The sequence below is a fragment of the Vicugna pacos genome, chromosome 3 (assembly GCF_048564905.1).
Source record: "Vicugna pacos chromosome 3, VicPac4, whole genome shotgun sequence".
Taxonomy (NCBI): Eukaryota; Metazoa; Chordata; class Mammalia; order Artiodactyla; family Camelidae; genus Vicugna; species Vicugna pacos.
The window spans coordinates 68,075,132-68,088,507 of NC_132989.1; the positions used below are offsets into that span (position 1 = coordinate 68,075,132).

General features: G+C 40.5%; 1 protein-coding gene across 3 annotated transcripts in view; it reads right to left on the reverse strand.

Annotated features, from left to right (window-relative positions):
* The window catches only part of JMY (junction mediating and regulatory protein, p53 cofactor), a 61,843-nt gene extending 50,247 nt beyond the window's left edge, over positions 1-11,596 (reverse strand). For all 3 annotated transcript variants that reach the window (XM_072958458.1, XM_015244810.3, XM_072958457.1), the window contains exon 1: positions 10,034-11,596. In XM_072958458.1, coding sequence (XP_072814559.1) covers positions 10,034-11,074 — 1,041 coding nt within the window. In that variant the 5' untranslated portion in view covers positions 11,075-11,596. The remainder of the gene's footprint in view (positions 1-10,033) is intronic.
* Between the last annotated feature and the right edge of the window lie 1,780 nt (positions 11,597-13,376).

A 13,376-nucleotide genomic window follows, 5' to 3' on the forward strand; every position in this document is an offset into this window, starting at 1 on the left:
CATTGAAGGAGAGCTAAAATCAGTCCAAGGGTGAAATAGTGAGCGATTAAGCTGAAGTGCGTATAGGAACAACATGGGAAAGGAAATAACTAATGCATGAATGATTTCATAGTATTTCAGTTCTAAAATTCTTATTTAACATCTCTGAATCAGTACGCATTCAGAGATCAACAGGTACTTACAACACAGTGATGTACGTGTAACTATTATGCTACTTTATAGAAAAAGAACCAGAGGCACAGGCTCAATAAATTGCCTAAAATTAGGTAGCTGGTGAAAGGTAGAAGGTGTGAATCTTTCACAGCCTAACTTAATCTCTTAACCACTGCCCTTTATGTCTGACTCATAACTACTAGTCGATTATTTTTTTCTTATGGGAATGATATCAGTCTTTTGAGTCTAGGAAGACTGAAAATATGATGAAATATATACAGTGGAATACTACTCAAACATACAAAACCGAATTTTTGACATTGGCAACAACATGGATGGACCTGAAGGGTATTATGCTTAGCGAAACAACTCAGAGAAAAACACCATGGAGTCTAAAAAATAAAACAAATCAATGAACATAACAAAAAAAGAAACAGGCTCACAGATACAGAGAACAAACCAGTAGTTAACAGTTGAGAGAGGGAAGGGGGAGGGGCAAGACAGGGCTAGGAAGTTAAAAGGTAAAAACTACTCTGTATAAAATAAATAAGCTACAAGGATATACTGTACAGCACAGGAAATATAGCCAGTACTTTATAATAATCTTAAATGGAGTATAATCTATAAAAATATTGAGTATCCATGATGTACACCTGAAACTAACAACTCTGAAAAACAATTATACCTCAATAAAAATAGTCTTTATTTGAAGTTTTAGGTCTCGAAAGACGCAAAGTGTATAGTAAAACCTGCTGAAGGGCCAACTCCAAAGCCCTCCAGGGACCCAGAGACCTTTTAACACTGTTTACAAAAGCAAGCCATCTAGACAGGCTTCACTGTGAGCTGGCATATAATTTTCTTTTGGTAAAAAGATGAACCTTTTTCAAGTTCAAATATTGCTAAAGTTAATTCTCGTCTCTTTCTCTTTTAATCCTCCACTTCTTTAACCCTACTTGTCATAATCTTTTCATTTTCATTTAGCAACCACAATACCCAAATTCACATCACCTAATATAAAAAGAGAAAAAGAGGAGGTAGGATTTCCAGCTAAAAATAGAGTTCACATCCTTAACTGCCCTCTTCCCCTGCCTAGCCAGAAAAATAAGATTATTATTTAGTATAGTTATGAGGGGAAGGGAGTACAATATTAACAATTCAAAGTTATGAACAAAGTTTTTGAAATGGGAATAAATAGAGGGAGAAAGGAGGCAGATTTCAGGTCTTATTATTTCTACTGTAGGGGGAAGTACTAGAAAACGTTTTGGGGAGAAAATAAAATTTCTTTGAAGTAATACATATCTGTGAAATCTTAAGGAAAATTATCACACCATCTAAACCAATCACCCTTAGCAAGCTCAATAAAGAACAGAACTTACAAAATAAGCATCAGTATCACATTTATTTTTCCTGTGGTTACAGAAAAATTTTATAAGTCTATATAAAAAAGATATGCATTCTGTCTCACATTAGTTTAATGTATCATGCACACAACACAGTTTTCTGTATCAGACATACAATTCGCCTCCTTTGGGATTACAATGTTCTCCAATGACAGACAACATTGACAGTGTATGTGCATAATGAAGGTTTTCCAAAAAGTGATCAGTGAGACACTGCTAATATTTTTGTCCGTGATGAGACATTGACTATGTATTTCAATTTGACAACGGCTATATTTATCAGTTAGCTTCACTCCCTTCCTATAGGGATGAAGATAGTCCAGTCGTTAAGAAAATCAGCTGAAATCAGGCATGGATTTGAATCTGGTTCTCTTATATAGATATGTTATCTTAGGCAAATTTATCTAATCTTCCTGAACCTGTTTCCTCTATTGTAAAATCTTTACCTCTTAGGTTAATATGAAGATTAATATTGGTTAAGTGTAGGGCGGTGGGTATAGCTCAGTGGTAGAGCACATGCTTAGCATGTGTGAGGTCTCAGGTTCAATCCCCAGTACCTTACAATAAAAAAATTTAAGAAGTGTTAACATTTATCAAGTGTCTACTGATAAATGGCACTACTCTAAGTAGTCTACATAAAAACTACTTTTAAATCACTTTATAAGGCAGTAGTAGTATTCTCCTGCCTTTACAGATGAGGAAGCTATAGCACTGAGAGAATTAGGTGAGCCCAAATTCACGAAGCTATTAAGTGGAGGAGCCAGGACTCAAACTCACTTGAACCCTTCCTTCTATACTCCTATCTACATGGTAACTAAGTTAATATATTTAAAGACCTCCCAAGACTGCTTGATCCACAGGAAGCATTTAATAACCGTCAGACATTTATCATTCCAAACTAGAGCCTTGGGTGTAGGGTGTAGCTCAGGGGTAGAGATGTGCTTGGAGCGCACGAGGTCCTGGGTTCAAACCACAATGCCTCTGCTCAGGGGAAATATTTTTTTTAAATAAAATAAAGTAAAAAATCATCTACACACTTAAAAACAAGAAAACTGGACCCTCACATAAGTCTCTACATATCAGTGACTACAGTTATGACCCCATTAGGGTCAATAAATAGTACAGAAACTCACCTAGATAGGAAGGTGAAGGGGAAGAAAGGCTTTCAGAAAGAATTTTAGCAATTAAATAGTGGTTTTGTAAGTGTAACTTCAGCAAGTTATCAAAAACTGAGAGGGAAGCAGTTTGAACAATAAAGTCCATAGAGAAAAGGCATACACACAAAAACCCTCAAGTACAGGTAATGAACAAAGTGATAACCAGTAAATACCAAAAAAACAAACAAAAAAAAACAGGCAGAAATGCTACTCCTGCCTGCTTCAATGCCCTCATGTACTCATAAATGAATTAGAGCTTTTTCAAAGCATAAATAAAACTCTAGCAACATTAGAAGTGCTATGTCTAGAACAGTCACCTTACTTCAGAGAGACCCAAACCTGGATACAAGCACATAAAACGAGTGGCTCAGGTCCCAACCATTGCTACCTTGTGCCTGTGAGCTACTGTGAATCCTTATGGAAAGAACATTATAATCTCATTTTACAAACATGAAATTAAGGCACCAAAAGGGTAAGTAACAATTAAGGTCAAGCAACTAGTATCAGAATTAGGACAAAAACACACATTATCCTGAGCCATGTCCAGTAAATTTTCTTTCCACTAAGCACTAATTAAGATAGTGTAGTGAGACATTTCTTAAAAAGTACCCTGCCTCAACTAATTCTAATCAGCAGGATGACTTGGTAACCAATTTTAATTAAATTTTTTTCCTGAAGAAAATGACCATTCTTATTTATTACTGTATTCCCCCTGTGCCTGTATTACTAGAACTAGTATTTGTTGAATAAACAAACTTGTTGAATAAATAAAGCTCCAAACCATCACCCTCAAACCTTAAAAGTTAGTTACAATCAAACCCTAAATCATTAAAGAAATTTCATTTATCCTTAGTATCATTCTCTACAAAATGTCTAGCCTATAAGGCCTATTTTTATTTGAGCCTATTATACAAAACCTTCACTACAGTCTGAAAAATCTATCATATGCAATTATAACTATATAAAATTTAAAATGCAAGGACAAGCATAAAGGCAATTCCCCACACTTAAGAAAACAACTCACAAAAATTTCCAGTTTTTTAAAATGAGTCCTTCTCTGCCCTATGCAGTTTTAATGACTTAGATACTGTGTTAAGGCTCCTTGGTATGCATTAACAGTCCCCCCTACAACTCGAAAAGCCAAATGAACTTCACCACTTTTACCAAAAAACAAATAGCACCAAGAACTATTGTTTAGACTTCACTGCCTATGTCTCTTACCACTTAATTTTTCTCCTGTAACAACTAAAGAAACCAGGTAGATTTAGAGGGAGCAGATCATGGCCTATTAATGGGTAAAAAGAGCCATGGGAAACTTTCCATTACAAGAAAAGAAGCACACGTACATCTAACCATCAAAGGAAGGCCACCTCGTGCTTTCCAGTCTCACTTCCAACAATATTCTACAGTCAATGAAAGGCCAAATAAAGCAGCAATGGAGAACAGTGAAACTAAAGTTACATGTGAAGATGCTGGGAGTAAAGATTGCTAATTCAACCATAACTGTTATTGACAAACCAAACCTCCCACTTGCCTTCTTCCTTCAACACGTACACACACACCCCCACACCCCCACACCCCCACACCCACACCCTTGTACTCACATTACTGAAGTATTTGTTCAAGTTTTGGCCTTCTTTTAGCAAGGAGTTAACATGTCTGTGAAATATCTGGTGGGCCTGGCATCATGTGATATTTAAACAGCAAGCAGAGAAACTACCATATAAATTATTTATCAGAAAGGCTGCCATCCTGCCACCAGCTTCCATGTTTTTGTCATACAGACACACTAACCCAGAAGCATGTATTTCAACTCTTTTCCAACACCTATCTTTTTCTTCAGTGATATGAAAAATGACCAAAAGTTTACTGGGGCACAGGACTGAAGAAAATGATTGATTTCTAAGTCATTATTTTAACAGCCTCTAGCTTTCAAGTCTTTCATCATAACTTTCAATAATTTCACAAAATTCACTCAGCTTCATTATTCCTTAACTGTGTTTTACAGTAAAAGAGCAGTTTGCACTATGTTTATGGAAATATTCAGACAGAAAGCTCTCTCCATGACAATTCAGTACATTATGTCCCTTTCAAGCCTGCTTCTACTATTCATACCTAACCATGGGCTGTGGCTGACCGGTGCAAAGGTCAGCATCCTAGAGCTCATAAAAGACTGTCATTTTGATGGGAGGGTAACTGCTCAGTGGTAGAGCATGTGCTTAACATGCACAACATCCTGGGTTCAATCTCCAGTACCTCCACTGAAAAAAAAAAAGACTGTCATTTCTCTAATGCATATAGAGATCTTCCTTGACTTACACTGGGGTTATTGCCCAAGATAAACTCATAGTAAGTTGAAAATATTCTAAGTCAGAACTGCATTTAATACATCTAACCACTGAACATTATAGCTTAGCCTAGCCTACCTTAAATGTGCTCAAAACACTCACATTAGCCTACAGTTGGGCAAAAATCATCTAACACAAAGTCTGTTTTATAATAAAGTGTGATGAGTATCTCATGTAATTGAATACTGTACTGAAAATGAAAATGGAAGGGTTGTATGGGCACAGAATCATGATCGCGTGGCTGACTGGGAGCTGTGGCTTGCTGCCCAGCATCACAAGAGAGTATGGTACCCTGGAAAAGATCAAAAGTTCAAGTATGGCTCCTGCTGAAGGCGGATCACTTTCACATCATCAAAAAGCTCAATCACCTTAAGTTGGGACTGTAGTTGGTGTTTCAGCAGTGCTCCAGAGCTTTATACCTAAATTTAATTTTCCAGGAAAATTAGTAAAGTCATAATTGGGAGGGGTGATAAGTAAACAAACTTCATAGAACTCCTTGCCCCTTCTGTAAAAAACAACTCAAGTCAGGAGTTGTTTACAGCCAAGTCATTTTAAACTACAAAGGAAAACAGTGATTAGGCACTCCTGTCTAACATAAACCCATCCTTGCACCTAAGCAACCTATTTCTTCTAAAACACAAGTTGTGGACTCTGCCCTGCACTATGCCTATCTTTATTAATTTGATATAAAACAAACGAGTTACCTTAAATTTAAAAGTTCATTACGGAACTGACTAGATTTTTAAATACTGATGCCACCCTCCCAATCTCAGGAGTGGAGAATGACATCCTTTCTAATGTTATCAGGGAAACAAGGCATGGCAGAAAAAAACACATGCCTGGATTAGGACAAATTAAGTTTGACTCTGAGTTCAGTTACTCCTTAGCTGTTTAATGTTGGCCAAATTCACATAACATCTTTTTCTAGGGAGGAGGTAACTAGATTTATTTATTTTTAATTGGAGGTACTGTGAATTGAACCCAGGACCTCCTGCATGTTAGGCATGCACTCTATCACTGAGCTATACCCTCCCCCCTCACATAACATCTTTAAGTCTCAAATTCTGCTTCAGTAAAATATGTATAAAACACTACTTGTCTCAAAAGATAGTGTGGAGGATGAAAGGATAGAGGTACTGTGAAGCGCACAATACCTAAGTAGTGCCAATGTTTACATTCCCTTGAAACAACACTGCCTGAAAGCCTCCCTTTTAAATGCCAAACACTTGTTAGGTATTTTCATAATGTCTTACTTAACCCTTCAGACATCCTTTAAGTATTTTCCCCATTTCTCTACTTTAAAGAGGTTAAATAACTAAACAAGTCACAGAAGTGGTGAGTGCTAATTCAAACCCCGGTCTTTCCGACTCCAAATACAAGGTAAGCTCTGTCTACTGTGTGCCTTACAAGGTTACTTTTGAAAACACATACTTCTGAGTGGTTTCAACTGGAAAGCAGTTAGAATTGGGCAGTTTTATAAACATAATAAATTTCAAAGTGAACACTGATTTTTAGATTTTAATCAAGCTTATCATCACAGTTAAGGTTTACCATCGAAAGGCCCACAACCATTTCAATAGCTGTCCATATACTGAAACCATTATTTACAAAATCCAGGTCATCAAAGGTAAGCCACAGTATGGGCCACCCATACACACACACTGTAATACAATCCTCAGTTCTGACCAACAACCAAGGCTACTGCTGAAACCATTCCAAGAGGCCTTGGTGGCACTTGATTCATTCAGGCATTGAGCGCTTGCTATATAAATAGCACTACTTACAGTAAACCCTTGTAAAAGTCCAAGACAAGCCTACCATGTAATAAATTTTACATTTCCTTTGTACTCAGATTGAGACCCTAAGTAGTATACGATCTACAATTCTTATGTCACCTAAAAATAATTCCTCATTAGTATTGTATAAATTGTAGTTCCTCACAAACTAATCAATTGACCAAATTTGTGAACCATTAACAACAACTTTTAGCAGAAAACTTAAGGTTTAATTCTTCAATACTCCACAAGACAGATATAGGAGTACTTTTTATAGCCCTCTATTAAATCATAAAGGTATCCCAAAAATCAAACTCCAATAGAGGTTACATGCTAAACTTACAAAGCAGGTCATTTATAATTGTGGTTTTAGGGCTCTTTTTGAAGAACATCTTTAAGTCTTTCTTTCCAAAACTGCAAATATGCCTATGCTATAAAACTATGCATGCTACTTAAGGTACTCTGTTAAACGCCATCTATAGCTCCCCTCAATTTACAGGAAATTCACCCAAAACCCCAGATAACAACTCCTTATTATGAAGTTAAGTATTTTAAACAGCACAGTCCCTTGAGGAATTTACATTTAGCAACTTACAAATTTTTATTTACTCACAATTTTACATTAAAATGGCACTTTCCCCATATTTTTAAATTCCTGCAATACTAAACAAACAAACAAACACACCAGTGTTCTTTGTCCACTATTACTAAGAGTGCTCACATGATGTGTGGCCCTGAACTAGGGTAGCAAAGAAGAAAACTCCAAGATACTGTCAAGGCCAGGGACCTTGAGAAGTTTACAATCTAGCTGTACAGTTTGTTCTATTAAAAAAAAAATCCTTCAACAATTTAGTGACCATTCTGAATACCAATTAGGTGTGGTGTTTAAATTGAAAACTTTACATTAATAGGAAAAGGAATACTGTAGGAAAAAGAACCAGAAAAAAGATTCAGAGAAATTAAAAGGAAAAATATGACCAAAGGATTAGATTTTCTGCATTTACCAGACATACCTAGCTTTAAAACCTATAGCCAATTCCACAAGTCAAGTTGAGAACTAGGAATTGAAAGAAAAAAAAACTGAATTAGACAATTACTAACAATAGAATCAATTATGCAAAAATTCTTCTACAAAGACTACGTAAAAAAAAGTTACTGTAAACTATTAAGGTAGCAAAAAATTAAGCAGAGGAGGAAGGAAAACAAATAGACTGGTGTGCTATACACTCTCATTGTCACGCCCATGGCAGACATCACTAATTAATCATGCAATCCTTCCCCCCTGAGCCTCGTAATTTCTTTCAAAATAACCTTCCAGTAGTAGGGTGGGCATTATAACTAAACCTATTTGTTGTCCTTGATAGCTTTTTCAAATACTGCTCAAGTCAACTAAGTGAAGCACCAAAAAGTTACGTATTTAATGTTCAATGAATTTATAATACACTTCATTTATTGAGCTGTTTCCCAAACAAAGTACACTTTGAAAGTTCAAATTTTTCTCTGTTAAAGAGAATAAAACATTATGGTCACTATTACCTTAATTAGGAAAAAAATATATATATTTTAAATGTACATGAGTTCAAGAAAACTATAATTCTACGTTTCAGCAGCCCTTTGACCCAATTTGAATTTTAAAAAATCAGATAAAATTATTTTTTCTGAGTATCAGTAAAATCAAAACAAGACATGCCTATATCATTTAGGGACTAAAAAACATAACGTGAATAAAAGAAAAAGAAAGGGGATAATACATATCTGTAAAATGAAGAGAAAGAAGTACAAACTTTGTCTTTTCAGTTTAAAAAACATGCAGGTCGCTATTAACAAAACTCTAAAGAGAATGTGACCATTTAAGATTTGTCACTTCCTTCCCAAAAGGATTTAAGGTAGAACACAGACTCCAGAAGTGAAATGATGAAAAGGGAAATAAAAACAGACCCCAGGAACTCTAGGATCACATTATGATGGATGATGTTTAGTTAGCATAAAGTAAACTAATAGGAAGGAGTGAAAACCTGGAATCAGTTAAGTTGTAAGAGAGCACAGTGGGATAAGTGAACAAGAATTATTTCCTAAATCCTGACGTCTCACAAAGAAAAATATGTAATATTCCAAGAAGCAACCAGGAGGTTCCAGCTTCTTAGCATTAATAGTAGGATTCAAGTATTACATAAACATAGGCAAGGTTGACAGATCATAACACAATGTCAGGAATACAAACACCATAAAAAGGGGCATTTCCCACCAACTCCAACCTCAGTACTAATACTAAAGATTATAAATTGCTTTGAGAAAGTTATCTGTTAGTGTCCCATTAGGGGAAACTAAGTATATTTTAAAATGCTTTTTAGTAGTTCTTTCCGCAGAAGCTGTTCAATAGGCATGGACCTCAAATTATACACACGTAGGGCTCCCTATGTATAATCATTCAGACCTTTTCCCGATGTTTCCTGTAATTTTAAGGATTCCTTTGAAAAAGCTTTTGCACTGCTTTTACCTCTAAAGTACAAAGTATAATGAACATTCCTAACCAGGGCCTTTTTTCTCCCTAAAACAGGAGTTGAACATGAGCCCTCCTTAAAGACTTAAGGTATTCCTAAACTGTGTATAAAACCTTTCAGTCTATTTGCATCCAATTGCCAGGAGGGACTTTTTTCTTTGGACAGGTCACTAATCTGCAGAAAAATGATTTTAAAATTTGCCTAAGTTGCCAAATTACATAAGGAGTTAAAAAACTGACCAACTTTCCTCCCTAAGACAAACCATTCTGAATAAATGAACATGACATCAAGAAAGTACGGTTAATAATCTGGGCAATTATCGCTAGAAAGAGCTTTAGGAGGGGTAACGAGAAAGCTCACTCAGTTTTTATTTATTTACAGGATATCTTTCTGCTAAGTGGCTTTAATCTTATCAGTACTTAGTAGTAAACAAAGCACTACACTGTATAGAATCTATGTGATAAGTGGGGTGCCGAAATCTAAAGACTTATCAAAGTTCCTTCAGAGGGCAGATTAAGGAAAGCCACGGTTTTCCTACCAAAGAGGAATGAAAGGGGAGACAGGTCAGGAACCCATCGTCTTACTTTTCTCTTGTCTAGAAAAACAAGTGCCCCAAAAGCGCGCAGCCTAGACCGAGGCTCCAGCCTTTGGCAGTTGAGTAACCTAAAGCGATGACTGGAGCCCAGACTAGGTCCTTACCTCCTGGATGCGCTTCCTGGCCCGCTGAAGCACTTCTTCATAGCCCTTCTGCCGCAGCTCGCTAAGGCTTTCGTAGTACTCCTCCGGGTCGTCGGTCTCGGTGAAGAGTACCTGGGAGAGGATCTTCCAGCCGCAGGTGTCCAGGCCGTGGCCCAGGTAGACCTGGAGCTGATAACACAGAGTGTCGATCTCCTGCTCGGTCATCTCTGGTGCGCCCCCGAACAACACTGTCCACATGCCCGAGGGCTCCTCTGGGAATACCGGCAGGCATGGCTCCAGCTGCGAGTTCACCGAGCACAGCTGCTGGTGCACCGCGCGCAGATCCTGGAAGGAAAAGAGCCCGGCCCAGCTGCACTCCTCGGCCGGGGACTCCAGCTCAGCGGCGGGCGGCGGTTGCTCCGCGTCCGAGAGCCCCAGCGACGCCGGGTCCGCCTCGTCCTCCCTCACCATTTCCAGCACCTCGATCTCCTCGGCGACCGTCCCGCAGGCGCTGATCACCCTTACCGACGACACCTGGGCCTCCTTGGGCGCTGTTGGGGCTGCCGCAGCGGCGGCACCCGTCACATCTCTGCCTCCAGATGCACTCCGGACCGGGCTGGACTTGGCCCGCACTGGGCTCCGGAGAGGGCTCTCCGCCTCTTTTCCGGCCAAACTCCGCGGCAGGGGGTCCCCTCGAAGGCTGCACGAGGTCCGAGGAGAGCCGCCCTCCGCCCAGGCCGGGCGCCTCCGGGGCCCAGGGCTCCTGCTCGGAGTAGCCGAGGCAGTGGCCTCGGGCCGACCCCTGCCCGCCGGGCTGCCCGGCCTGCGGGTCCCGTCGGACGTGGGTGCGCCAGCCTCGGCGCCCCCTCGCGCCCCCGCCTGCTCCCGGGTGCCGCTCCTCTGCCTCTGGGCCGTCCGGTTGTGGCAGGTTATGGCAAACTTGCCCTCAATCTCGTTCCAGGCGACGATAAAGACAAACTTGTGCTTCTCGCGCTCGTCGAATACATGCGGCCGCACGGCCACCCAGTCCGACTCGAGCGTCTCCTCGAGCGCGAACGACATGGTGGCTCCGGCGCCAGGCCGCGCGGAAGGCGCCGCCGGCCCTGCCCGCCAGAAAACTCACCGGCTGGCTGCGCCGCGCCCCCCGCTCACCGTCGCCAGACGCCTTCAGCCATCTTTGCACGCCAGCTGGCTCTCCCCGCTCGCTCGCCCGCCTCTCCGCGCTCGGACCCGCTGCGCTCCTTTGTGGCGCGGCTCGCGGAAAGACAATACGCGTCCCAGGAGCAGGTAGTTCACATGGTCACGTGTGGCGGGATCTGTTTACAAGCCCCGCGCTGCGGCAGCGCCTGGTGCCCGCCCCGGCCGCCCCCTGAGCGAGGCCGCGGTGCTGCGTCTGCGGCGCTCCGGAGATGAGGTGCGGGTTCCGTGAGGTCGGGTAGGTGGTCGGGGCGGGCGTGTGCTTCTCCGCGGCTCGCCCGGGCTGATTTCCCCGCCCCTCCTCCTCCTCCTCCTCTTCCCGACCGCCTGGAGCCGGCCTGACGGAGGGATGCGACTCCTAAACTCTGCGCCTCAGTATCGCCACAATGTTGCCATTCGGCTGCTGACGTCGGCGGCTCCACGAGGGACGTAAACACGGGCACGTGCCGCACGCTGGTGACGCGACGGCGGCGGCGCGCACACCCCGCCCGCGCGCGTCGGCCCCGCCCCTCAGCGTCCCCCGCTCCCGCCCGCTGGTTGCTGCGAGCCCGACTCTTCTTCCTTCCGCGAAGCCTCCTCCTCCTGCGAGCTGCAGCAGGCGATTCGCCGGCGGTAAAAGTGGCAGGTGTTCCCTGCGGCACAGGTGGCTTCCGAACCCAGGAGAGGAGGCATAGAAACGGAGGAACTGAGAAGTTTTCAAGTCCATTTATTCAAAGGGACCCTCAAGCGTAAATTTTCCTCCATTCACCCGATGGGATAACGTTATGCGATCTATGTGCTGTATTTTATTGAGACCCCCCCCCAAGGCTGTTGAATTCTCTCCTAACACCCTTGTGATACAATTTTAAGATATGAAATGAAGTGTCTGTTTTGGAGTATAACTCCAAAACAAAATAAAATTAAGTGAAAATTCAGTCACGTCCTAATAATATGAATGCTTACATTTCTGTTCATCAGCGTTCTTTTGCATTATTGTGTACTGTGCTGTGAATCTAGTTTTGAGGTCACTGGCTTGAGCACTATTTTTTTTTCTTAGAGCCCTTTGAAATTGTATTCAATTATCAGAGTTCCCAGAACGCACATACAAAAAAAAAAACCATGTAAATCTGAAGAATTCTGCTATTCATACTGAGCTATGATGAAACACATTCTTAAAATTGCCTAGTGGATCTTATAATCCAATTTATATTATTGCATTCTCTTTCCTGCTAGTGTTCAATTCATATTGCAGGTATTCTGCATTCTCAATAAAGTAACATGGGAATTGTTACTTTCATCCATGTTTCTGAAATATATGCGAAGCCGTTTGGCTTAACCTTGCGTTGTTACCACACTTAGTTCAGTACTGTTTCGACATCTAAATAAACAGCCTAAAGTTTTAACCCTGTAGCTCAGCCGACGTTTTAGACCTTATAGATCTGCTTTGACCACCCCCACCCCAAAAAAAAGGCGAGGAGGGAAGGGGGCACTTTCGACTTTCAGCAGGGCAGAATGAGCAAAAAGGGAAACGGTTTTTAAACCTTCTTACAGTTCTTTATGTGAACTACAAATTTTCAAAGCTAGTAACTGAACTTGTGGAAATTCTCAAATGCAAATCAGAGATATACCTCGTGAAAGACAGGAAGAAAGAAAACCTATTACAAACCTGTATCACTAGTTAAGCAAACAATAGCACACTATAGAAAAATTTCCTCTCTTTTCTGCTGAAAAGTTACTGCTAAAAATTTTCCTGATAAAAAAGTGATGAGGTAATTACCAGCTCTATTCTTCTAATATGTTATAGATAAGTATAAATACTAGGAATGAATGTAAAAACAAAAACAAAAACAAGAAAAGAAGAAAAAGAATGAATGCAAAAAGAATATGTTAATGGGATATATTTTAATTTACATGTATATTAAAATTGCAGTATTTATCCACATATATAAAAGTATGTCTTATCACGAGAGTGCTAGAGAAAATTGGTTTGTGGCCACATAGGTGTTAAGTATGTTCCCCCAATACCCTGGCAATGGTGTTTTGTCAAAAGGATTGTTTCAATGTTTCTCATTTCCTCTTAGTAATTGTTATCCTAGATACGTAAAGAAACAAACCAAAATTCCCATGGTAGGTTACTGTAGTACTTTACAATTCTTTCTTTAGGTCTATATCTGATTGTCAAGTGAAA